We start from the raw sequence: 27,246 nt of genomic DNA on the forward strand, positions 1-27,246 counted from the left end.
GGCCTAATTTTTTTCAGGTCTGATTTTCGCTATTGCATAAATAGCGCTCTCTACTGCGAGGATCGTGCATCATACGTATTTAATACCGCAGTTCAAAATATATGAACTTCATATATACATTGTATCTGATTTATCATCACGGGTTTATTACGAATCAACTTAACGGCCTGTTCCCAGTTGGCTTGTTAGCTCAATTGGTAGAGCGCTGCACTAGTATCGCAGAGGTCAGTGGTTCGAATCCCGTACAGGCCTGATTTTTTTCAGGTCTGATTTTCGCTAATGCATAAATAGCGTTCTCTACTGCGAGGATCGTGCATCATACGTATTTAATACCGCAGTTCAAAATTTATGAACTTCATATATACATTGTAGTCTAAATCCCACAGGTATCAATGAACGCTTTTCATTCCACTAATTTATTCGTGTTTTTCTCGTTGCCATGTTCCCACCAATCACGTAGCTCCTTTTTCTTTCTTTAAAAGCACACACAACCCACAATTCCTCTATTCGCTCCGACGAAGGGCTAACGCTCGAAACGTCAGCTTTTATAATCGTAACGGTGGCCGATTTACAATTTCAACTTTGTTGATATATTCAAATTAACCTAATAACATGATTTTACTTCGTTTGTATTTTATGTAAATTTGTCTTGCCGGTGCTGCCCCAGGCACAATTTGAGTTTGGCGGGAGACGGCGTAGTCGGCCCAGTCTCTTTCGGTTGCATCAGCCGTACCAGAGCCTCGCCGTACTGGACCTTAAAGTCCCTAATAGCGTACGAAATGTAAGGATAGATAAGATTATAATAGATCTGCGTAAGTTGTTTAAGAGGTAGATAATGCATCAACCTAACATAACGTTTTGGAAGAAACTTATGGAACTTTATTTTTTTCCTTTAGATTTCCCGCGTGAGCCAGAGAAAGATGTCTACGAATATGAAGAAGATGGAGTGGTAGAAGACATCTAGGAACCATTTGATAGGTCTGCTAACAAAGAGAGAGAGCTTGAGGCGATAGCGGGTGCGCATACGTTTATGGGATCCTCATAGTTGCAAAGCTGTAAACCAGAAGGTGGCCAAAAGTTAACTTTCCTATTTTAATTCATTCTTTCTATTACAATTTATTCTTTCTATTTCAATTTATTCTTTCTATTTCAATTTATTCTTTTTTAGACGGGCTGAACGAGTTACGAGACAAGGCAGGGAACCTTCACGAGGATCATTTCTTACCTCTTGAGCCAGGTAGAGTGACATTTTTGTCATCACCTAACATTTCCTGTTCCTTATCCCTAACTTTTGACATGATGATCGCATCTGTAAATTCTAAAGTAGAGTACTTCTACTTATTTTCTCCAAATCTGGAATGCACTTGTAGCATGATTTTTGACACAGCGATAGACCTGAAAGACAGGATATGAGCCATGGATCGAGAGGTTGCAGTTTTATTCCTTGTCGGAAACTTTCAAAGATAGAAACACATTGGCCTGGTGTTAAACGCTAACACTTGTAATTTGGATGCACGTTTAACTATTTTCGACAGTGAACATGTAATTTGATGATTTGTAAAACATGTTTCTATTCATGAGACTAACTTAAGCAAAGAATGAACAAGATGCTTAATCCGTTTCGAAATTTACGCCTCTAAGTGTTTCTCGATCGCGAATATCAACTTTTGGCATCTAATTTAAGACAAAAGATCAGTGATTGCTTGTTTGACCACGCAACAAAATTTATTTTGCATTTTCTTTCTTCATAGGATCCCTTCCCCCCCTACACTTTATCAGTAGGGAATTTAAGCAAACCACGACGGCGACGACAACGAGAACGTGGAAAAAAAAATACATCTAATTGGCAGAACAATAGCCCAACATGGGCGTTTTAAAACTTTGTAGATTTCTTAGCTGTCCTTTGCAAAACAATAACGTGAATCACCAAAATTTGCGTCGTCTGCGAACCGAAACCGCGGCGGCAAATTATTTTAATTTACATTTTGGAACTCAACGCTACTTTTATGCGTTATGTTGAGTTGAGGTCTGGCGCCCTCTGAGACGGTAAACACATGCAGCCATTTTCGAAATTCTAACTAAAAGTAGAAACTCATTTTTTAATCGACGTCTTCCGTGGCCGGCGTTGCCGTCGTGACTGTTTAAGTTCCCTATTATTCAGAAGCTAAGTCGGAAGTCATGTGGAATGTATAATTGACAAGGTTAAAAGATACTACTATAAATGTGTTGATTAATGGATTGATTTCACTGATAAATCGTTCTTATTCTGTTTGGAGCGACGGAGGAAACGCACTCACTCAATGCTCAAGCTGTCCCTATCACCGAATAAAAGATGAAAATTAGATTTTAAGTTTATGTTTGCCTATTTGTTAAACCAATGAAAGGTTTAAAACAAATTCAGGGAATGCCAGTGCGAACGAAACGAAAGCCTCGTATCCTCCTTAAGGACAATTAGACAATTAGGAAAACTGGCCTCGTCAAGCTTAACGTTGCCATAAAAGACAGAAAGAATCAAAGTTCTTTAACAAAAAAATTAACCAAAAATTGACTTGTACAAGTTCCCCTGCAGATAATGTTTGTTTTTCTTGTTAATTCAAAAGGGACAGAAATTACATTCAATTTTGGGCACGAAAATATATTTAGACAGGTAAAAACGAGCGATATGATATCCCGACGTTTCGGCGACGTCATGACGCTATTATCAAGGGTACAAATGAAAATAAAATTAACAAATGCGAGCTCACAATCCAGCCCGTATTTGTCAGTCGGAAAATTAGCCAAGACCTTATAGAACGTGAGACTAAATCACAGCTGGTTAATCAACAGTGCGTAGTGTACCAATTTAAATGTAGCCTGTGCGATACAGGGAGCTATGTTGGTTACACACGCGGCCATTTATATGCCTGCGTGGATAGCTATAAGGGCACGTCATCTTCAGTACGCAAGCACTACCACAACGACCAAGCAGGTGCTGTCCCTAAGGACCTTCTTAGCTGTTTCAAAGTTCTCAAGGAGTGCATGAACAAATTCGATTGTCTTGTCAAAGAGATGCTTTACATCAAACAATTAACACCGAGTTTGAACGTGCAAACGGATTCTATCCGTGCTAAAGTATTTGTGTAGCTACTTCCCCTATGCAAATTAGTTGTAACTCTTGAACTCGCATTTGTTAATTTTATTTTCATTTGTACCCTTGATAATGGCGTCATGAAGTCGCCGAAACGTCGGCATATTATATCGCTCGTTTTTACCTGTCTATATATTACTAAATCTTTGTTAATGACAATATATTTGGGATGATTAGAAACATTGTCTTCATCACTTTTAATTAACTCGGTCGTTTTCAGCCCGGTTCTAATTCAATTCATCAGCCTTATGACGTCATATAAGAAGTCAATGGGTTGAGGATGTGCACATCGTAGTTGTGCACATTTTGTTTGATAATCTGAATACTCTGTTGCACCCTTTGTTCCAAAGTCGACGGCAAGATACAAACATGTAAGTTGAATGTGCTGTTATACTCACTATGATATCGATTGATTATCGAATAAAAGCGAAAACTGACGCGGCTCGCCCTCTTGACTTTGTGTCGAGGTTTCCTTAACACACTGCACGTGCTTAACTTGGTTTTAATTTTTTACCCCTAAAAAATTCGACTAGTTTCTCTCTCTTTTAGCTGTCATACATTTCTTTGCTTATCGGTAGAGAGAAGTTGGCGTTAAATCAAGAAAGCACATTCTTGCTGACAAATTTCTATTGTCTCAGTAAACCACTTATTTTGTAGATAACATATTTCATTATATCGGTCAGTTTGCACGTGCACTACGACTGATGCCGGTAAGTGGGCCGTATTTCATGTGCGGCCCGCTAAAGTCAAAACGTTGTTTGAGTTGAAATTGCTTCCCTCTATTTGAACCCAGAGTAATGATAAATATCCTACCTCGTTTTCTAGGTCCGTACTAAACGTTACGGAACCTCTTCCAGCTGGGATTTACGGCCCAAAAACGACGCGCAGGCGCGAAAACAATCGGCCCCTAACTGCCAGTACGGACCAAGTAAACAAGTTTAATAAAAGGCATGAAATTCCGAGGTGAGGAGACGTTACTTGTGGGAGCTATAACTAGGGACTGCTGCAGACTTTCTACATCACAAGATACATAAAAAATGGGCAGTCTATGACCTCATGTATCCACTGGATTATTTATAGTTGATTGACTTGTGTTGGCCAATTTTAATCAGACTAGTTTCTTATATAGGGGGAGCAGATATTGTTAATGGAATGACTAATTGTAATCAGAACCAATTAATCGTATGAATATATTATGCTAACACATTGACACCTGAACAGCCCCAGTAACCGCCCGAACCGCGCGATTGGCTCGCGCGAGAACTCTTTTCCCCCTACCTCCCGTACCAAGCAGAATTTTGTCCCCAAACTCCCTCTCTTGTTAGGAGATACAAAACCTGCAGGAGAAAAAAAAACTGCGATTACGATCGCCGACGCGAGATTCGAAAATCGGACGATGTCAGAGAAGACCAAACTGAATTCCGAGCATTATCCGAAGGTTTTGATTGTTACGGATGGACGGACTTACACTCTGGATAGCATAGTATCTACGACTTCGCAGAAGTCCGTCGATAAAAAAATGAATAAATATATATAGTGACCAACCTCAATATAATCTACAAATAGTTCCTCCAGGCCACGCTCCCACGTCGCGCACTGTACAGACATCTGAACCTGTGTCAAGAATTTCCCATTTCTGTCATTTTTGGAAAGATTCTTCATAGAGTTAGCATATCATCATAACACTACGTACGGTAGTCCCTGAAGTAACCCACACAACTCATTTTTAACGCTTAACGCATTCATCAAAGTAATACATAGTTTAATTGAAAACTTACAAAAATTCCTGAACAAACTTAGCTTTGACGGGATCATTCTGCGACATTTTGTAATAAGGACGCATTTTGTAATAACTTATGCAATTTGTAAGAAAGTCTTGAAGAACCTTTAAGGTTAGTTCACAACTGAACGGCTAAAGTAGGACTGGCTCGCTTCATCGATGACACGAAGGTACAAATAACTCTCTAAGAGTAACTCACATCTAATTTCCCCTGCCATTATCACCATTTAATTAAACATTAGGTTCACGATAAGAAAGGAGAAGCCGATCGCCTGTGGGAGGGGGTCCTCATCGTGAAACATAATCTCCTTGTCATTATCATAGGAAATGTACAGAGTGCAGTTTTGTGTGTAAAACATCGAATAACAAGGAATATTCACAACGAATTACAACAAAAGGGAAAATCAGAACCCAGCAAAATTATCCTTTCTACGATACTGAAGTCTCTATCTTTGGAAAGGTAGGAAAGACAACGCAAAAAGGGGCAGGTTGTGGGTAGAGTCAGATGAATGATTCCAGCATGATTTTGCGTATAATGTTACATTCAGAGCATCGAGCATGATAGCAGCATAATGAATAATTAAACTTCCAAAACATTCTCCAGCTACAGGCTAGACGGTCAAAAGAAATGGTTCCGCACGAATGCGCAAAGGTTCACCCGAATAATAAAAAAGTGAATTCATGGTTGGAGTCTGAATTGAGTAATTATTTGAGTCAGCAATTAAAAGAACAGTGTCGGTTTCTCGACGCCAGTCTGCAAGGTCCATTAGGCCTTAAAGAGCTTCCTGACGCACAAATTATGGTTTACTTTTTATAAAAAAAAAACCCAAAAAGTTGAAAGAAAGTTCATTAATTTATGTTGCACTTGATTAACTTTATAACAATACTTGCGTGAGTGGATGATACTTCGGCCAATATCGATTTATCTTACTTTCCACAAACATCTCACAAACAGCACACTCATATATCACGGATTTAAATTTGAAAAGTTTCAAACGCCCTAAAGTTTTAACAAAGGTTTGATCACCAAGAACGCAGCCTAACTATTTAAATAACAGATGCGCATTGAGCAAAACGGCTAAAAAATGGCGCGCAGAGGTATCTTCGCATAAAAGATGATCAAGCAGAACTCCGCGTTAAAAATTTGCAAGTAGTAGAAAGCGTTTCTATTTTGATCAATGAGGTGCAAAAACACATTGGATTTTGACATTAGAAGGTAAAACAGCCTTTGTTTTGCGTCATAAAACGTACAAAACGAACACAAAGCAAAACGACTTAATCTTACATGAACTCAAAATGTCCTGTATAAAAATTTGCAAGCTTACTGATTTGTGCACTCAGATAAAATACTGTTAAAAACAATATATTGTGCAAGTCATGCAACAAGTGTTACGATTTAAGCTACACTAGGTGTAGGATGTAGGATGGCATTAAATTCCAGACCAAATTTTGTTTAGCAAAAGATGACAACTTTGTAATAAATCTTTATACTGGGCCATTTATCCTGCAAATCGGAAGTGTAAACCACGTTACTTTAGCTCCATTAAGAGGTTGGTGTGAAGTAGAGTGTCTCAGTTAACTACTTCCTGAGCATTCTCTTTGTTGATAGCACCCGAAAATGATGTTTTTTTTTTCAAAAACTCGTTATTGTCTAACGTTATCGTACCATCATTAACTGCCTCCCTGTATCATCGGACTGAGACACGTTTTTATCACACAAAATCGCTTAAGCGTTTATGACGCAAACATTATTGTTTTATAGCAAAGTCGTATACTGTTTGTGAATACTAATGTTGTTACTTTTGAAAACAGTCAGATTTCCTGATATAAATTGTTTATCGATTTTGATAGCTATGTTGATCATACCAAATAGTGCTTCTGAGTTATAAATTAGTATTCCATCTAGATACTGACGAAGGGATTCATTTCCATGTGACGGTCAGCTAGCTCCGGCGGTTGAAGTCCTTTATAGTACTATTTTTGCTCCAGTACCCTTGCCTATTAATTTCCGAATGACCTCTAAGTGATTTTGTGTGATAATTAATAACGGCCGACTACGGATGACATCTATTCGCAGACTTAAAAAACTCCTTGAATAAAGATGGCAAGAATAAAAAGATCTTTACATTTGGCCTTTTATCCTGAAAACTACCTTATTTCAGCTGCAAAAGAGGGTTAAACCGACGAAAAACAGTCGGTCCGAAGTAGAGTGTTTTTTATTACTTCCTGAAGTATTCTATGTTTAGCAATTATTCCACGAGCGCACGTTGGATATGTGATGATAGATAGCCAATATGCGGGGTGGAATAGTTGTTTTATTAAAAAAAGAAACGCCTCCAAGATATGAGACAAATCTTTTCGACTTTATTTTGAAAAAGAAACCGGATACAATGAATATATGAAGTTCATATATTTCGAACTGCGGTATTAAATACGTATGATGCACGATCCTTCGCAGTAGATAGCGCTATTTATGCAATAACGAAAATATTTGAACTTCATATATTCATTGTATCTGATTTATCATCACGGGTTTATTACGAAGCAACTTAACGGCCTGCTCCCAGATGGCTTGTTAGCACAATTGGTAAGAGCGCTGCACTAGTATCGCAGAGGTCAGTGGTTCGAATCCCGTACAGGCCTGATTGTTTTCAGGTCTGATTTTCGCTATTGCATAAATAGCGCTATCTACTGCGAAGGATCATGCATCATACGTATTTAATACCACAGTTCAAAATATATGAACTTCATATATTCATTGTATCTGATTTATCATCACGGGTTTATTACGAATCAACTTAACGGCCTACTCCCAGATGGCTTGTTAGCTCAATTGGTAGAGCGCTGCACTAGTATCGCAGAGGTCAGTGGTTCGAATCCCGTACAGGCCTGATTTTTTTCAGGCCTGATTTTCGCTATTGCATAAATAGCGCTATCTACTGCGAAGGATCGTGCATCATACGTAAGAAACCGGATGTTACAATGTAAAGATATTATATTATGGTGTAATGGCTCAAACACTATAATGACTAAGCAAATAAAAAGTCTTGAATTGCATTATTCAATGATCCAGTTTTAATAAAAACATATATGGGACAAACATCATCGCTCTGTAATAAAGTCGTACACTGTCTGAAAATGATGATATCAAGTTACTTTTGAAACCTTTGATTGCTAGATTTCCTGATTTCAATTGTTAACTGATGCAAATAGCTATGTTGATCATACGAAATAGTGCCTCTGAGTTATAATTTAGTATTCCATTAAGATACAGACAAAGGGATTCATTTTCACGTGATGGTTGGTTAGCTCAGGATGTTGAAGTCCTTTATAGTACTATTTTTGCTTCAGTAAGCTTGCCTATTCATTTTTGAATGATTTCTAAGTAATGTCAGAAATAACCAAGCTTAAGTGGTTGTCAGCATCATCCACAGAAAAGACCGTTTGAGACACGTAGGTTAGCCGCTTAGCCATGTTGTCTGAAATAAAATTTTCTGCTAGAAAAAACCCGTTGTTTATGAACAGTATTTTGAGTTTCAATTCTGCAAAGCTATGTTAATATGATGTTCATACCAAATCATTGCCTTCTTGTCCTACGAAATAGTGCCTCTGAGTTATAATTTAGTATCCATTAAGATGCAGACAAAGGGATTCATTTTCGTGTGACAGTTGGCAAGCTCCGGAGGTTAAAGTCCTTTATAGTACTATTTTTGCTTCAGTAAGCTTGCCTATTCATTTTTGAATGACTTCTAAGTAATGTCATAAAGAAACAAGTGTTTGTTAGCATCATCCGCTCAAAATACAGCCTCAGGCACATAAATCGGCTTCTTAGCTATGTTCGGCTGAGTTGAAATTAATTATGCGAAAAAAAAACCTTGTAATGAACAACATTTCGGGTTTCATTTTTGTAGACAAATATTAATACGAAATATATTTCAGTGATGCTCTCTGGTCACTGAGCAGTGAGCAGTGAAGGGTAACAGAGTGTGATCTCAGTGTGCACGGTAGTCAAGAATTACTAAATCGCTTAAAACTACCACAGAGCAAAACAGCCATACTTTGAGAGAATAACACTATTAACACGGGGGTGAACTGAGGCGTCCTCTTGGAAGAAAGACGAACAGAGCTTTCTTTCTACAAATACTCGACAAGCATCACTTGTTTTTCGTATAGACGAATGCAGACAATGACTCTACTTTTCCTTGATCAATGAAGTATAAAAATATCGCTTCATGTTGACCTTAAAAAAACAGCACGCCCATTCTGTGTTGTGCGTCATGAATCGTGTAAAATTAGCGCCGATAAACAGGGCTAAATCTTAATAGGAACTCGAAATTTCCTAAATAAAATTTGCGAGCTTGCTGATTTGCGTACTTAGATGAAGTACTAGCAAAAAAAACCCCAAAAAATTTTACAAATGATGCAAACAGTATAACGAGTTATGCTAGACTAGGCGTAATGCTAATAATAGTGAGAACTAATCCATTACGACTCAGACAAAGGGATTCGTTTTCAGATGACAGTTGGTTAGCTTCGGACGTTGAAGTTGTTTTTTGCGTTTTTTCTGCTTCAACAAGCTTGCCTATTCAATTCGTCAATTCGGAATGACATCTAAGTAATGTCAGAAAGAAACAAGTGCGTGTTAGCACCATCAGCTCAAAAGAGAGGCACGTCGGTTGGCATCTTAGCCATGTTAGTTGTGTCAAAATTACTTTTTCAAAAGTCCTTAAGCATGAACAACATTTTGGGTTTAATTCTGCGGAGCTACGTAATTAGTATACTCAGGGAAACAGAAGCTTTTTGATCCTTGTGCAGTGGGGGGTGACAGTACGTGATCTTACAAAAATTTCAGACGCTTGTAAGCAAAAAAACACTCAACAAAACTTTTGTCTTTATCTCGCTTCAAGCGTTCTCCCACGGTGGAATTTACATGACAGACTCTTGTTTATGCAATTAAAATCCCTTTAAAAGGCTGTCCAATTTCTTTCTTGATCACAAGTTGCTCAGTAGTGTTCGAGCTACCTAGCAGAACTCAAGCAGCTACCATAATCTTGTGACAAGTTGTACAAAGTAGGTTTTATCCTTTATTCTGTACCTTACATTCTCTTTTTGCTCAAGAAAATAGCCGAAGCTGATTTTTCGATGGCCGGCAGGTAGTTTCTCAAACAGGTTGTTGCTTTGTTCGAAGAGTAGTGCACTTTTCTTTGGCGAAACTTTATCCAAGGCCTATGCGATACCTAATTTCTCAGTTAGACTCTCTGACTGGGTTCTTTTCGACGATAGCTGTTAGCTTGTTATTATATTTGTTCGCCTGGCTTATCCTTGAGTGAAAAGAAACATATTTTTAGGCCTTCGGGCATAGAGCTGAAGAAGAGGGAGGGGTGGGTGGATGACATCGTTCGTGCCTCGATCTTTTCTACCATCCAGATACTTGCACAAAGCTGGTCTGCACAAGTCAAGCCTTAATCTTTTTAGCCGAATCCAATCGAATTTTGCAGTAGTCTTTTCTCGTAGCTGATATTTTGTGTCAATGATACAAATCTCCTCCAATCCTTCATACTGAATCTTCTTATCTTCTTTCAAGCATCCAAGACGGTAAAACGGAAACATCAATGAAGATCTCTATAGTTTTAGCGTTTGCTTTTGCGGCTCTTTGTGTTTTTGAATGCTGTGTTTCAGGTACGAGTTTGATGATTTTTGAGGATATCGCATGGATTTCATGGAGAATTGAAGGGGGGTCAGTCATCGCTAACAGATTATAAAAGGGGGGGGGGCTACAGAAAAGGACTTTGAATAAATAAGGATCATCAGAATATTACAGAGCCTTAAAGAATCAGGTAAACGACCTGAATCCCCTCCCCCCCCTCCCTAAATAATAGAATTCGTCATAAGTGTTAGAGCTCTGTTTGGGAATCTAGCTTTTGCAGAACACAATTTGCAACCTTATCAGCATGTCTCAGCTCAGTCGCACGACCCCACAAGTTGCATAGCTTCAATACTTATCGTGTTTAAATAAAGGATTTTACTCTACTTTTTACATGGAATTTTTTCTTCTAAAACTCTCACTTATTTTTTAGCCGCACACTTCAAGTCTCGGGAGGATCCAAGAGATGCTGAATATAACAGACAATTTATGCGTAAGTCTCTTTAAAATTATTTTTCATTCGTAGTTGAATACATGTTCCTCATTTGATTCCAAAAGTCGCCTTTGGAATTAATTGCAGATCATCTGGCATTTCATAAATCGGATCGCTTGGTTAGAAAAGCTATAACCATGACATACACTCGTACGTAACACTCCCTTACGATGCAAATACTCTCACCTCTCAGATAAAGTAATTGATGCGATGGAAGACGCTTCTAGCCTACCCACACAGAAAATGAATTAAGAAAGATGTTTTTCATCTTGTTACGGGCGTCAGACAAAGAAAAAATTCCATGTCCCTATGATGGATCGAACTCCAGACCTTCGGATTCATGCTCGCAGATGCTCGTATAGTTATATTCTGATTGCTCTTAAATACGAGTTTGAATACAGCGCACTTTGCAATTTTAATTTTGTTTCAAGTCTTTGATTAGCGTGGAGCAGAAATTATTAAAATTATCTATTTGCTCTTCAACTGGCTACATTTGGGAAAATTATTTAAATCTTTTGTTTTTTGGTCGGGTACCAACACTCTTACGAGGAATTATTTTAGCTGCTTACTCGCCCATAAAGTTTTATTTTGCGATAGGTATTTCACTCGTTTAGCAAAAATCAATGAAGCATGATATGCATCTAAAAGTAATAGTGCTCAGTTGAGAACAGCCTCTCGCCTCATATTGGTGACAAGACTTATCTTGTTAATTTTTAATTTGCTGAGAATTCACGAGTCTTCTAATAGAAAAACATTGTTTCTAATTATGTCTGCAAGTCTTGTATCATTGTGGAGCGAAGGTAATTGAATTGTTAATTTGTCTCTGGCTTGTGCAGATGGGGGGGGGGGGAAGGGGAGAGGGGAGACAATGGTGAGAGGTACTTTTGCCCTTCTGCCTCGCGACCTTCATTTTCTTCATTATATTGTTCCCCTCACCAGTTCATTAAAACGGATCAGAAACCTGGCTATAACCTGCAAGCTGTGGCAAAACGTATCATTCTCGAACATTATCTGACCTTGCATTTTTTGGGGGAGGGCGGGGAAAGGAAGATGAAGTAATTGGCTCAAGACATATCGATGAACAATATTATAGGACCATATAAATATATGTCATTCACCAGCTGGGAGGTCTGTACTGGGAAAAACTGTGCCCGCGGTCTTGGGTAGGCCAAAAGAACCCCAAGGATTTAGCGCTATAATTACGAGTTTAATTCTGGGAAAATCCTCGATAAACTTGACAATTTTTAGCGAATGGATGATATAGAAAACAGATGTTATTCAAATTAAAGGGAAAGCTTTAACCAAAACATTTTATTTGTGAAGGTAACCGAAAGGCTTCCGAACAAACTTTGAAACATTTTTGGATAAGTGACTGTCACCATGTGACACCTGTCAATTGAAGAGGAAAAAAAGCGCATGTACGCTTTTAAATAAACAACAGTACTAGTATGACGAACACACACGACGATCTTCTCGTAAAAAAAAAAAAAACTCTCAGAGATCTTACGGAAAGTATTGTTTAATTCCAACGACGAATAATCTTCGAAAATTTACTTATATTCCGTTTTAAAATATCAAGGAAAGTCAAATTGTAAGCGAATACAAATGTGTGTTTTGGAGATGTCAGTCGGCATGTTTGTTTTCTGCAATGGTGTGTGTAAATCTTGTCTTTCGTGACCGCCGTCTTTACTAAAAAAAAACTCTACCCAGCTGGAAAATTGAGATATATTTGTGAAAAATTGCAACGAAGGTTGAGATGTTCTGCAAAGTGACTCAAGCGAAACGGATACTGCCCGCTGTGTGCGGGCCAGATAGGAGAATACCACTTGCTCGCGGAACCAATCACATCCCACGATTTGTAGAATACTTCCCGCTCACGAACTGAGAAAAAAAAATAAAGGTTGTCATTTATCGATATCTGAAAAAAATTCTTTTTCAACCATTTTTTCTCTGAGTTTCATGTATCGTTGAATCCCTATTTCACCTGTATGGCTACAGTCTCATCAGGATCCACGAAAAATACACTGAGAATGAAGGGTTCTGATAGGCTAGGCTTTACCCGTAAGAATAAAGGCTAATAGTTTCGAAAGAAACTGTTTGGGGCTGCGTCGGTGGGAGTAACGAAATAATTTGGATATATCAACAAAGTTGAAATGGTAAATGGTCACAGTAACGATTACAAAAGCTGACGTTTTGAGCGTTAGCCCTTCGTCGGAGCGAATGAGGCCGTAAGAGGCCATAATGCTTGTGGAATTCATCTAAATGCTTAGTTATTTCAGGAACAGTCCATACTACGTGGTTACAATCTAGGATTCGTTTCTATTATGCACTATCAGTTATCACTAGGCAGTCTGTTAGAGATGCTTGCAACGTCAAAGCTCAGGTTTTCAAGGAACTCAACAATTTCTCCGAAATACTGTCAAAAACATGGTACAACCAAATACATCTCTGTTGAGAATTAATTATGTAGATAGAACTTGATCTCCAACGAAACTTGTAAGAACGTTTTGAAAGAAACTCATGGCACTTTATTTATTTCCTTCAGATTTCCCGCGTGAGCCAGAAAAAGATGACTACGGGGATGAAGAAGATGGAGTGATAGAAGACATAGAGGAACCATTTGGTAAGTCTACTGAAAGCCTGGGGCGATAGCGGGCGCGCATACGCTTATGGGATCCTCAAAGTTGCAAAGCTGTAAACCAGAAGGCGGCCAAAAGATCGCATGAATGCGCACGTGCCACCCTAGATTCAGTGTCATTCCTAGAGCTCGAGAAGGTAACTAGTTGTGTATGGTAAGCACCCAGTGACATAGATCACAGGATAAATATATCTGAGCTGAGTTTTTCTGCGAGTTGTGCCGTAACTTGACGAACCCGTAGGGCGAGTCAAAATACAAATAACGAGTAAAATACTCAGCGCTAAGACACACCAAAACATCCAATAAGTTATTTATTATCCAATACGCCAAATTTTTATTTCAGTGCGAACGAACTTCGCGGATATTTATCTAGGGGGAGTGTGTGACAGAAGTATGCGAAGCGGAACGGAATTTTCGCGTTGTCGTGTTGCCATGTTTGTTTTCTTCGATAAAAGATGTTATTATCCAACTACACTCCGTAGAGCATAAATAACGCCTTAGACAAGTACAAATGTCACGCGGTATTTGTACTCCAGAGAACTGGTTAGACAGGTTTTCTCGCATCGTGCATGCGAAGAATTGGATTGAAGTTACGAAAAAAAAATTGCGGACAATTTGAATCATATTTCTGACCACTAATAGTCGGAATGGCTGACAAATAGAGATCCAAGTTTATTAGATGAATCAAACAAAAGAAAACAGTTCGACAACCAGGAAATTTCTTCATTTATTGAACAAAATAGAATCAGGAACACGACAATGCGCCATTTATTTTTGTACCTTCAGTCCAAATCGTCGATTGCGCGAAGCGAGAAAACCTGTCTAACCGGTTCTCTAGAGTACAAGTACCGCGTGATATTTGTACTCTACGGAGTGTACGTTTGTGAATATATGAAATTCATATATTTGAACTAATAATAATAATAATAATAATTTAATATTTATATTGCGCAAATTAACATGTCGATATGATCAAATGCGCATCACAACACTGTTCGGGGGACTTTGGCCAGACTGCATCAGCAGTTTACAAACAATCGAAGGAAACTTATTTGAAGATGCCCCCTCCCCCCAATTCCCAGTAAACAGGCCAGACCACATCACAGTAATCTCGTGAGTGGGTTCTTTAACGTCCCCTGCCTAACCAAATTATCTAATTAATAGATGCAGGAGACGGGACCTACGGTTTATTCGTCCTTACCCGAGAAGACTAGAATGTCTATCTATTTCTTATTAAAGAAAGGTAGCGCATTCTCCTTAGTTATTTTAAGACCTTGAGTGTTGGTCCGGCCGGGGCTCGAACGATCGACCTCGACCTCCCGCACAACAGTCCAGCGCTCTAACCAATTGAGCTAACCGGGAGACGGAACTGAGGTTGAAGAACGAGTATGAGAACGATCTTCGCAGTAACGAACACTACTTAAGCAGTACTGAAAAGGAGGCCTGAAAAAAATTCAGGCCTGTACGGAATTCGAACCCATGACCTCTGTGATACCGGTGCAGTGCTCTACCGACTGAGCCAACAAGCCAACTTAACATGGAGAAACACTTAGCTGAAAGCTAGTTTACAGGTTTTCCACCAAACAACTAATTCAAAATGAAAATAACATTATTAAGAATCCCATCTGGCCAAAAGCAAACCAGTTGGCTATTTACAAGGATGACCGAGGATTTGAACTCGGAGCTACCGTGAAACAAATCCAGGTAGTGGCCAAGGCGGGACTCGAACCCAGGAGCGGCGGATTGCGAGTCCGACACGCTGACCACTCGGCCACACTGTCTTTGCTTGTGGTTAGTCCGGCTGTTTGTTATCATTCTTTTTTTTAATTTCTAATCTTTTGGTTTGGTTTTCATTTAATTATTGCTCGCTTTCTTCTTAGACATACCCATAGGAGATCTCGAAAATTCAAGGGAATTTCCCAAGCAGAATTTCCAAATTTCTGACAAAGGTAAGTGGAGCAATGAGCAAGACATTTTGTAGACATTAGAGTAATCTCGCCAAAATTGCCTCTTGTGATTTGAAATTAGTAACAACTAAAGAAACTTTGCCAGGTAATAGACATAAGTGTAAAAGTCGAGGGATTTAGGTTTTATTTAATTTTTGTGTGGCCAGAGTGTGTAGCCACATTATGGCACGATCTGATTAATTTATTTGTGCACGAGAGTCAAGCACCTGTCACATGGTCTATTGTCGGACTGAATACTAGTCTAAGTCAGCCATCTTGGTTATAAGCGTGGTCTTGAGTAATTTTTTTCTGGTGATCGTATCTCGAGTTTGTGCCCCTCACACAAACCAACACACCTAGATAATTCGGTTATATCAACTAAGTTGAAATTGTAAATTGGCCACCGTAACGAGTAAAAAAGGTGGCGTTTCGAGCGTTAGCCGCATTCGCTCTGACAAAGGGCTAACGCTCGAAACGTCACCTTTTTTACTCGTTACGGTGGCCAATTTACAATTTCAACTTAGTTGATATAACCAAATTATGTTGTTACCACCACCGACGCAGCACCACAGTTTCTTTAGAAACTTTCAGCCTTTATTCAACATACCTAGACCCGGCTTGTGTTATAACTGCAGCTTGTGCAAGAGCTTTTACGCTCTTAAAAGACAACATTCAACTGCTTGAATCTCCGGTACGGGTTGTGCTACATTGAAAAGAGTCATTAAACTTTCGCAAGCCAACGACTGTCGGTTGGATCTATTGGTGCGGGTTGCAACACTGAGTGTCTGAAAGCGTTTTAAAGTGTTTGAAAGTATCTGAAGCCTCCTGGAAGTGCCATAAAGCGAAATAAGCAGTATATTAGTTGCATTCTCCTTGCACTGTTGAGAATTCATGGAGGCATATTTCAGAACGACAAAATTAAGTATAGGAATCTCGATATTGAACAATACCGGTCAAGGATTGGCACTCATGACAATTTCGTGAAAACAAAGGATATCTTATCACGCTTTAAGGATCATTTTTGGAGTTTAATGCTTTTGATGTTCTATTTAAATGTATGATTTTACTTGCCGGTATTGAAACAAGTCGTTGGACAACACAAAATGTGGAATGATGTGATGTTTTGGTTTTCACAAATCTTTAATTTTTTTTTTTCAATTTAATCTTTAATTTTTCAATTTATTTATTTGTTAGCAATACAATATTATCACAGTCCTAGGTGACCCGCAATTAGCAAGCTATTCTAGGCGGGCCACCCTTCTAAAACAAGTGCTGTCTCTGCTAATGATCACATACCGATACAATTAAACAAAGATAATCATTAAATAAAAATACAATTGTTAAATAAAATAAAATAAAATTAAGTCCGTTGAATAATTAAATAATCAATTGCAAAGTTATCAAGATATATAATACAATTGAACAAGACTTAAACGAAGAGTTACTTTATCAAGAGATATTTACAAATTTCTGAGCAGCGTATATCAACATTCATCTCCTCATTTTCCAAAAGTTTTAACAGGCGATTTTTAAGTTCACACTTAAACGGGGTTCTGTTTTTAATACGAAGTTCTTTTGGGATGCTATTCCACAATCTTACACCTATTCTAGCAAAAGAAAATAAAAGTTGGTTAGTTCTAGACGCTTTAACGTATAGATTAGCCGTTGCTGAGAATCTTGTGAAATGGTGATGAACCTGCTCGGAGTGGAGAAAGAGCATAGAAATATTAGACGGGGCACGGTGATTATCAATGTCATGCATCAAAGTGGAAACCAAATGAGAATAGAGCATAGTTATTGGTAAGATTCTGGAGTTAACAAATAGCGGGGCACTATGAGTTTTGCTATCCGCAAAATACATTAGTCGTAGAGCACGTTTTTGTAAAATGAGAACCTTATTTAAATGAGTGTTAGCAGCTTGTCCCCAGGCAATAAGACCATAAGAGATATAGGGTTCAATTAAGGAGCGGTAGATGTTAAGAAGTGTGGCAAATGGGACAAGATGTCTTAACCTGGCAATTATACCAATTCCTTTACTAACTTTAGATGAGATATAATCAATATGATACTTCCAAGAGAGGTTATTATCTATCAGAATTCCTAAATATTTCACAAAAGTTTTTTGTTCTAGAGATACACTTTTTTTAAGATCGTTATTATAAATTTTCAAGTGAACTATGTAGTCCAATTTGCGTTGGTAAGGATGGAAAATAACAAAGTTAGATTTACTAGTGTTAAGAGAAAGTTAAAATCATTTTCTACAAAGCCTATATTCCATAGCTTATAAGAGCCTAGCAGTTTAATGTTACAACTGAAATGTGATTAGTACTATGTTTTCCAAGTAATGTCCAGAATTATTCAGATCTTCACATTTCATGACTTTTTGTAAGCTTGGCAGTCTTCTAGACACTCTTCATAATGGTTCAGATAAACATTGATATTTAAACTTGGTAGCAATTAGTATTAGGCCTTTATTTGGTAGACTACAACTCCTTTACAGTTACTGGTTTGGTTGTGGTTAATTCATCACAATATTGATATACATGAAAATTACACTCTTGATTGGCTGAAATCAGCTAGGTGCCTTTTTCATGTATCACCAGTGCAAAACTCGATTACCAATATAAACTAGGCTCAGCAACAATAGATTACACTAGAAACTAATCAGATTTACACGAAGTTGGTTGTGCTGATTAATACACATGGTAGCTGATCAAAATAAACAAAAGCTTGGATATTTTTATGTACTGATGACCACTAACAAAATTGCAAGGTTTCAGCTAAAAGACAAATTTTGATAGTATGTTAAGTTGACCATTTACGTGATGATGTTAAGTACACCTATTCATTTCATGTCTCCACATAGCTAAAATCTGAGAAACACACTGGCATGAAATTACAATTTCAATAATAAGAAAACTTGAAAAATTCTATTACTTTTAATCATATGATACCATCATTGATTTCATTTGCCTGTACATTGAACTCTGTTAGGTTTAAGTTATGTCTCTGATTACTGGCTTCTAGTGTAGATTACATCATTTCCCTAATTTTCCGGCCCTTTTCTGCAAAGTTTTGTTCTCGTGTTCTGGTACACAAAATGCCAAAAATATTCATATGAAATGCTTCCCTAGACTTAATTTTACCTCACTTTCCTAGGCAAAGACAATTAACCCACAAACTTCAGAACTCAATTCTGCTTTGTTGCGTAAAAAAAATCATAACTGAATCTATCAGGCCTTATGGGAGATGATGCTGATGTTTTTTTAAGTTCCTAAAATCCTCAAGTTAAATATACATGTGCCATCTTTGTTGTCAAAATGAGACCTCCATAACAAAGTTTGGCCATTAACCCTCAACTTAAAAAATGAACGTTTCAGGACTATTGTAAGCCAGTTATCTTGTTTTATTGATAAACAAGAACAACATTAAAAACTATCTAACCGTAATGAGATATTGGCACTTCTAAAAGAAACTCAATAAAACTCCAGACACCAAAAAGAAGCTCAATTTCGTAAGCGACACACGTACGCATTGCGGACCTTAATATTTTTTATTATTATTTTTTTAAAGCGATTCTCTTCTTATCTGTTACTAGAGGATTGGTTCCAACACAATCTCAAAAAAAAAGCTCACGGACAATTTTTTAATGAAATGGTCCTCCTTTCAGACATTCTGTACGCAAACTACTAAGTAGGGAAATAACACGAAATGGCGAATACGCATTCTTTTACCATTAGGATTAGGTGTGTTTTTATCCCCGTTTCAAACTTTTGATATTTGGGCGTTGTGATCTGTTTTTCTCTCCTTGTCAAGTCGAAGGGAATAGCTTAAGGCTTTAACCATGAACTGTTGATTCGAAATACCCAAATCACCTCTATCAGTGCTCTGCTGCGACTATAATTTTTATTGTGGGGAAAAGACCGAGTAACACTGGAGAATATTATTGTCATTAGCTCTCATTAAACTCGTTCATGGGTGATTAGGGCACAGTAGAATGACTACTACAGCTAGAACAAGTGGCAAGTCTCTGCATGCTGTACTATTGATTGAGTTTTTTTATACCTTTCATTTATATCTCCCTCTTACCCATTAGGGTTTCAAAATGGTCACTAATATCAGGCAACAGTGTTTGGTAGAGAGGGGGGAGTGTGTGGGGGGATTTTTAAGTAACGTAGTAGAATTAATTACAATATTTCTTTTTTACAGTCAAACCTGTTGTAAGCGATCACCCACGGGGAATGTAGGGGTGACCACTTAATACAGGTTGTTCGCTTATTACCAGTTATAAGGAACGATGTAAAACGCCATGTTTTGCCTTAATTGAACAATTGATTTACATAAAAACGCTCAAAAATACTACTAATAATGATTTTTGGAGATAAACATGGATTAAATTGTACTTGAAAGATTATTTTCAGTTTTATTTGAGTGGTTGCGTTTCAAATAACCATTGGAGATAGGTGGAAAACAATACAAACAGGCCGTTGGGACTTTGTAAAGGATGACCACAACCGCTTTATGGGGCTGACCGCTAAAAAGTTCAAATTACAGCAATAAAGAGGAACAACTCGGGACTTCAACAATCGACGGCTTAATACAGGGTGACTGCTTAATAAGTTGCTGCTTACTCCAGGTTCCACTGTATTATGTCGAGTGCAGGGTTGTCGACCCCTTAGTAAGGAGAGGCGTGTAATAATTTTTGCCCCTTTTGTAAGTATTGGATTTTCCAATGGGAGCGTAGCTGGTAAATTGTCCCCCCCCCCCCCCCCCACCATCATATTGTAGTTAGAAATATATTTGTTATAACCTTTCTGATACCTGACTGTCTATGAATTCTATTTCTTTATTGAAGATCCTCATACATGATAAAATTTTTCCTCAGACAAAACTAAAGACGTCTCCGAGAACTCCAGAGTGTTTTCCCAAATAGATTCCAAGACTTCTGGAAAAAGTGAGTAAATTCCTGAACAGAAAATCTACTTGACAATGAGTAGCTTCCCATCTTAGCTTTCTCAGGGTTATTTCAGTTACTTACAGCAATGAAAGATGTCTTCTAACTAGACATGGTTGGGGGAGACGGAGGCCATGGTTGTGCAAGCAAACTAAGCGTTGACTTTGTCCTTCACTCCAAAGTTTCGAAAAAGACTCTACGTGCAATAGATTTCAACAATGTGGACATCAGTTGGCGGTTCAGTTTTCCCAACTTAGCAGTACTCAACCGATCAAGCTGAAAAAGTAGCCGCGTTTTAAGCCGGGTTAAAAATGCTTGAAATGGTTCATCAACCAAGTCACTCGAGAATAGTTCGCTCTAAGAAGGACAACAAACTAAAGTGAAAGTGCATGATCTCAGTAGGATGCGACTTTAGATTGACAACAAGTCATGTATCTAGTTCTTAAACTTCCAAATTGTTGACCTGCCTCTTTTCCACGCACTCCCACTCCACATCCGTCCAAAGTGGAATATAAAGTGGGAGATATGAGTCGATATACCCCTATTACTGACCGAATATTCCCTGAGGCACAACTAATAGTTACAGCTTCCTGCCACCAATTTAATATTCCAAAGCTAACTCTCTTATTTCAATTCATTCTTTCTATTTAGACGGGCTGAACGAGGTACGAGACAAGGCAGGGAACCTTCACGAGACTGGGGAAGACCGGTATGTGGATTGGGAAGGCACAATATCAGAAATGAGGAAACTCTCAACTGAGAATACGGAAACTCTCAACTGTGAATACGGAAATCCAACGTGTGAATGCCATGAAAATAAAAGTGTATGTATTTTCAACCTCGAGATCGACGAAATTCGAACCTTCACCAGCTATCAAAAGTTATCAGTGGATGAACCTACAGGAATAGCGATGCGAGGATCCCAAGGAGTAATTTATTATTTTGAAGACGATGGGTCACTTACACCGCTCCAGGATAACAGAACATGTTCAATACAGAAGAGCACCAATTGCACTCATCCTCAGTTTGTAGATGGCAAAACGTACCGCATGGCAATAGCCGTCAATGGACAAATTCCTGGACCTACCTTAATAGTTCATGAAGGTCAAAGGGTCATTATTCATGTTCATAACAATCTCACCACTGAAGGTGTTTCAATTCACTGGCATGGGATGCATCAGAAAGGAACACCTTGGATGGATGGTGTAGGGCAAGTCACTCAATGTCAGATAGGACCTTCATCGAGCTTTTCATACAATTACACCGCTCGACCTTCTGGAACGTTTTGGTACCACTCTCACAGTGGTGCTCAAAGAACAGATGGCTTCTATGGTGCACTTATAGTCAAAGAAAATAAAACAAGGTTGGAGGAAATCCAAACTGAACTAAATATTACTTTTAAAGACTATCCACATCAACACACCTTAACGCTTTTAGACTGGCAACATGAGGCATCCCTGGACCTGTTCACACAGACCCAGGCAGCCTTGGGATTTTATCCAGACAAGCCCCATGGCGAAGTACCTACTCGAGCAGATCAAAAGTATAGTGGTACACGTAGTTTTGACAATGGGGGGGCTGGGCCTATGCCGTACTTTTCTGGAATCATAAATGGCAAAGGCAGACATGATGACGTTAAATACAATAAAACAAGACTGAGTATATTCACTGTTAAGTCCGGAGAGAGATATCGCTTTCGGCTTATTGGAGCCCAAGGGCTTTATTCTTACAGCTTCTCCATTGATGGCCATAAGCTGACTGTGGTCAACACTGACGGCTACTGGACTAAACCCGTAAAAGATGTTGATTACATCATGATCCATCCTGGAGAGAGATATGACTTTTTACTCAGTGCAAATGACGAACTAAATCTTACAGACTACTGGATGCGTGCAGAGACTATGGAAATTAATCAAACTAGGAGTGGGCCACCTTACCAGTCATTAGGACATGTGGCAGAGGCTATTTTGCACTACGAACAGGATGACAACGGTTGGGATCCGGATGATAATGTACCTTCGAGTGAATATGAAAAAATAAAAAACAGATCTCGTCGCAGAGAGTGCACCCAGGAGAATAAATGCAGAGCTGTGAACTGCCCTTTTAAGAACTTTCATGATTCATATAACATTAGTTGTACTAATGTACACGACCTGCGTTTACTCGAACCCACTCCACCTGAGGAGCTTCCAGATGCAAACCCCACCAAAGGATGCACAAATTGCAGCCATTTCGTCAACTTTCATTTTGAAGGCCAATCCGATACTAGTTCAGTGAATGGGCGCAATTTTATTCTTCCCTCCTTTCCACCTCAAACCCAATATGACGATTTTAAAACATATGACACAATCTGCAACCGTACGGCTGACTGCAATCCATCAACACTCGAGTGCTCATGTGTCCATGTGATCGACATTCCCTATAACAAAACTATTCAAATGGTGTTCTCATCAATTGGTGCTACCCCCAGTGCTCATCCAATTCATCTCCATGGCCATACGTTTCATGTTGTTGCCGTTGGATATCCAGAGTATAACGACACCACTGGTTTTGTTCAAACCCCAAATAGTGATATATTCTGCGATGATATCGGCTGTACTAAAGAAGGGTGTGTGAACAGCAGTTGCACCAGACCAAGATGGAAGATAGAGAAAACGTTTCCAATTTCTAACCACACGATCAGAAAAGACACAGTTATGGTCCCTGCAGGAGGCTACGTTGTCATCAATTTTCTTTCTGATAATCCAGGCCAGTGGTTTCTTCACTGTCACAAGGAATTGCACCAACTTGAGGGAATGGCACTGATTGTAAATGAGGCTTTGGATGAGCAACGCAAATGGCACCCACCTGACGGCATGAACAAGTGTGGAGACTTTATACTACCTAAACTAGGGTAGATCTTAACATTCTCAGAAACTATTAGTCTCAACAAAACTACCACTTGAAAACGATTTTGCAGCAATGCATGTGCTAAGATCCAGAAGTAAGTATTTTGGACTGGAGTGAGTCAAATCGAATACCCGGTAACAAAAAGGAAGTATTTTTTAATCCTTATGCCTGGTTCACACGTGTGATGCAAACGCAAACGCAAGCGCAAATGCAAATGCAAGGATCTAAATGTGTGGACTACCCCAACGCAACTGTAAATACAAAGGCAAGCGTCAAGGAATAAAAGAATGCAAATGAAAATGCAAGCGTCAACGTAAGTAATGACAAATTTTCATTTTCTTTTTAACTTGCAGTTGCGTTTGCTTTCGCTTCCCACAATTGTGAACCGAGGCAAAGCAAACGCAAATGCAAAGGTAGGGTGAGAAAAACTAAGTTCTATCTTTTCCATGCCAACACAGCACGAAAAAAAATATGCAGAGAACGTATGGAAATTTCCTGTAGTTTTCGAAAAACGTTTAGATTATATCAGACTTGAGTGAGAAATTTCAAACACTTAACATCTTGTGCTTAGTATTATTGGTATCCCCAGGCTACCTTTTCAGTAATTTAGCCTTTTTGACGCGTATTCGGTTACCTACAGGATTTTTTTGTGGATCTTTCAATATCCAGAACTGAGCATTTTAGACTAGAGTGGGTCAAATCAAATTCTCGGTAAAAAGAGGGTAGTTGTGTTATTTTTCTTTTTCACCCTCTGCCCCGTCCGGCGCCGCTTGCGCAATCTCAAAGCAGTCGTATTTAGGGCCGGACGGGTTGATGTAAGCCGGTTCGGAGGAAGCCGTCCGGCCCGAATGTATTATTTTGTACGGCGACATCAGTTTTTTGTTCGCAGCTGTTACAAAAAACCACGGACGGCAGTGAAGAAAAAAGAGAAAATAAGTCATCTTTTTTAATGAACTGTGAGTTTCTTGTTGTGACTAAATTTTTTTACCGCAGAATCTTTCTAATACTTTTCCCGCGCATGCCAGTCTGTTACGTTCTATTTTTAAAACAAACTTTTCAAATTTCGTTCATAACGCATGCACCTCGCTACGCTCGGTCCGAACGTCACTACTTAGAGTCCTCCCTCTCAGTCTATATGTATATGGTATCTTTAACAAATGGTAAACACCACAGCGTACACTATTGAGTTATGGATGCACGCGGGAGGTTGCTAAGCACGAAAGAAGCGTAAGAGTCGCTCTCGGCGATAGCCGAGAGCGACTCTAGCTTCTTGAGTGCTTAGCAAACCTCCCAAGTGTATCCATAACTCAATAGTGTACGCTGTGGTGTTTACCATTTGTTTTATAACATAACATTAACATATTGTAGCTAAAGAGTTCCCTTTTATTCAACAAATCTTACGTGACCAGAAAAAAACAAGCGCGCGCGGAAGAATAGTCTTTGCATTTGCTGACGTCAGCAGCGTACACCCATGGGCAAATGGGGGACGCTAAATTGACCAATCAGAGCGCGCGCTTTACTTTGGTTATGTTATAATAAGGCTTTGCCTAATTGTCTCATCGCCCTTTAAATCACCAACTCAGTTTTTGGTGCATTTTGAGATCAAAACTAAGCATTTTAGGCAAGCGTGGAACTAGTGTGTGACTAGTATTAAACTAGACTAGTGTGCGACATTATTTGTCAGCAGTGTTTTTTGTATATATGAACCTAGCTGAGTTATTTCATCATATTTTATGAGTATTTAATCACCTACTTGATCTCTTGTGGATCTTTAAAAATCCAAAGTTAAGTATCTTTAACCCGTGTGAGGCAACTGATTTGAGTAACCAGTAACCCATTAGTAGATTTTGTTCGCAACCGTAAGCTTTCCTGTGGTGTTCTATCTCCTCTTTAGAATCACAATTACTATTATAGCAGGCTCATAAGCTTTTAAGCTTTTGTTAATCAACATCGTATACACCGAATGCAAATATGGCATCCAATTTGAATTGAATTGAATTTGAATTGCGTCCAATTTGAATTCTGGACTCACTAGCCTCGTCTTCACGTGGAAATACAAAAGGATTATCACATGTGTAAGAGGCTAGTCATTCCAGAACAATGGCAACTCAAATTGAACGCCATATTTGCATTCGGTGTATAGATCGAAGAAAATTTCACTTAGAAGCGATAGACTCAGAGACACTCTGGCACTTCATCGGTTAACAAGTTTTTATATCAATTTCTCTAAGTTTTTAACAATAGAATAACTTTTATAGAGAGTCATATGGTCATATGCAGTGTGTGACGAACTAGGGAAATATTTAATTATTATTGAATTAATAAATTTGTTTGATTGATTGGTTTGACTTAATCATTTTTGTATATTTGGGGCGATGTAAGAAACAGAAGCTCAGACTTAGCCCCACCCCTCCCCACCTTTCCTTTATCATTGTTGGGAAGTCAAGTGGAATATGTAATTGACAAGGTTGAAAGCTACTACTATAAATTTGTTGCTTAATGGATTGATTCCAACGTTAAACCATTCTTTTTCTGTTCGGAGCGACGGAGGAAACGCAAACTCACTGACACCCCACCTGTCCTTATCACCGAACAGAGGAGGAAAGCTAGATTTGAAGTTTATGTTTGCCTATTTTTAAAGCAAATGAAAGGTTTAAAATAAATTCAGGGCATGCCAGTGCGAATGAAACCACAACCGCGTATTCTCCTTAAGGACAATTAGAAAGCTTGTTTTCAAAATCCTAATTTTTTTGTTTCCTCTGTTCTCTCTGAGTTCTCAAATGACATCATGCACATAAGCTCTTTGAAAATACTACTCTCTCTCCGTTTGGAGAAGTAAATCATCCCCATTTCTCCCCCTTTCTACGATAACTCATCAACCTTAACGTTGTCAAAAAAGACGAAAAGAATCAAAGTAGATTTCACCATCGACCAAAAATCGATCTGTTCACGTTCCCGTACAGATAATAGAGAGATTTAGCACCGCGTTTACGTGAAACGGCAAACGTCAACTTCCCTTTTCACGTCTCAGGTAAAATAGCGTGAAGCTTGCTGCTTTAGCTTCGTGTGAGCTCCCGTCATAACGAATTTGAAGGCGCCCTCGTATGCCTTAAAAAGAATAGTTTTGGTGACCTTTGTGAAAACAGACCTTTTGCCCTCACAAATAAACGAGGATTGGAAAGGGGGGGGGGGGGTGTCGTGCACGCTTCACCGGAATTAAAATCGATAATTCACGGTTTACGGGAATTAAAACAGACTTTTCACGAATCACGCACAATTCAGCATTTACTTTAATTTTTCACCCATGTACTACACAACTGACGTGTCGACCATTTTGAAATATTGCATGGACATTACATAATTGTTTTTCTCGCTCCATGATACTAAATCTACACTAATTCACAAGTGTATGCCTTAGTCTACACAAACAGAACTGGTTACACTTCATTACTTGCAATTCTTTGGTGTGGTGCGTACGTGCAAGAACCATATCTTTGTCAGTATTGTCAAAGGTAATAATTGCCGTTGTGCAAGTCCAATTTGAGATTATCTTTTATTTAATAGAAAGAAATATAAAGTTAATGATTATCTAGGTATGAAAGACTTGCTGCGTGACATTGATGCAATGTCTTTAATTATCGAAAGATGACGAACCTTGAAGGACCATTCCTCGGTTACTGAACATGGGTCTTTCTTCATCCCACTGCGCCTGGGTATTTATTGCAAAATTTGAATAGCAAACATAACGACTCACAACTACCCTGCATACCTTTGA

At 38.6% G+C, this 27,246-nt stretch overlaps 1 protein-coding gene across 2 annotated transcripts; it reads left to right on the forward strand.

The window, feature by feature from the left end:
* The first annotated feature begins 9,849 nt into the window (after positions 1-9,849).
* Positions 9,850-25,810, forward strand: LOC148730396 (uncharacterized). 2 transcript variants are annotated; one of them, XM_088761038.1, is made up of 7 exons: positions 9,850-9,977; positions 10,492-10,586; positions 10,985-11,044; positions 13,590-13,667; positions 15,563-15,631; positions 20,514-20,582; positions 21,234-25,810. In XM_088761038.1, the coding sequence occupies exons 2-7, from the start codon at positions 10,520-10,522 to the stop codon at positions 23,477-23,479; spliced, it is 2,589 nt and encodes an 862-aa protein (XP_088617164.1). In that variant the 5' UTR covers positions 9,850-9,977; positions 10,492-10,519; the 3' UTR covers positions 23,480-25,810. The 2 variants fall into 2 exon arrangements, with proteins under 2 accessions (XP_088617164.1, XP_088617165.1); XM_088761039.1 differs by lacking the exon at positions 15,563-15,631.
* Positions 25,811-27,246: the final 1,436 nt, after the last annotated feature.

This window comes from Stylophora pistillata, chromosome 5 (assembly GCF_964205215.1).
Source record: "Stylophora pistillata chromosome 5, jaStyPist1.2, whole genome shotgun sequence".
Lineage (NCBI taxonomy): Eukaryota > Metazoa > Cnidaria > Anthozoa > Scleractinia > Pocilloporidae > Stylophora > Stylophora pistillata.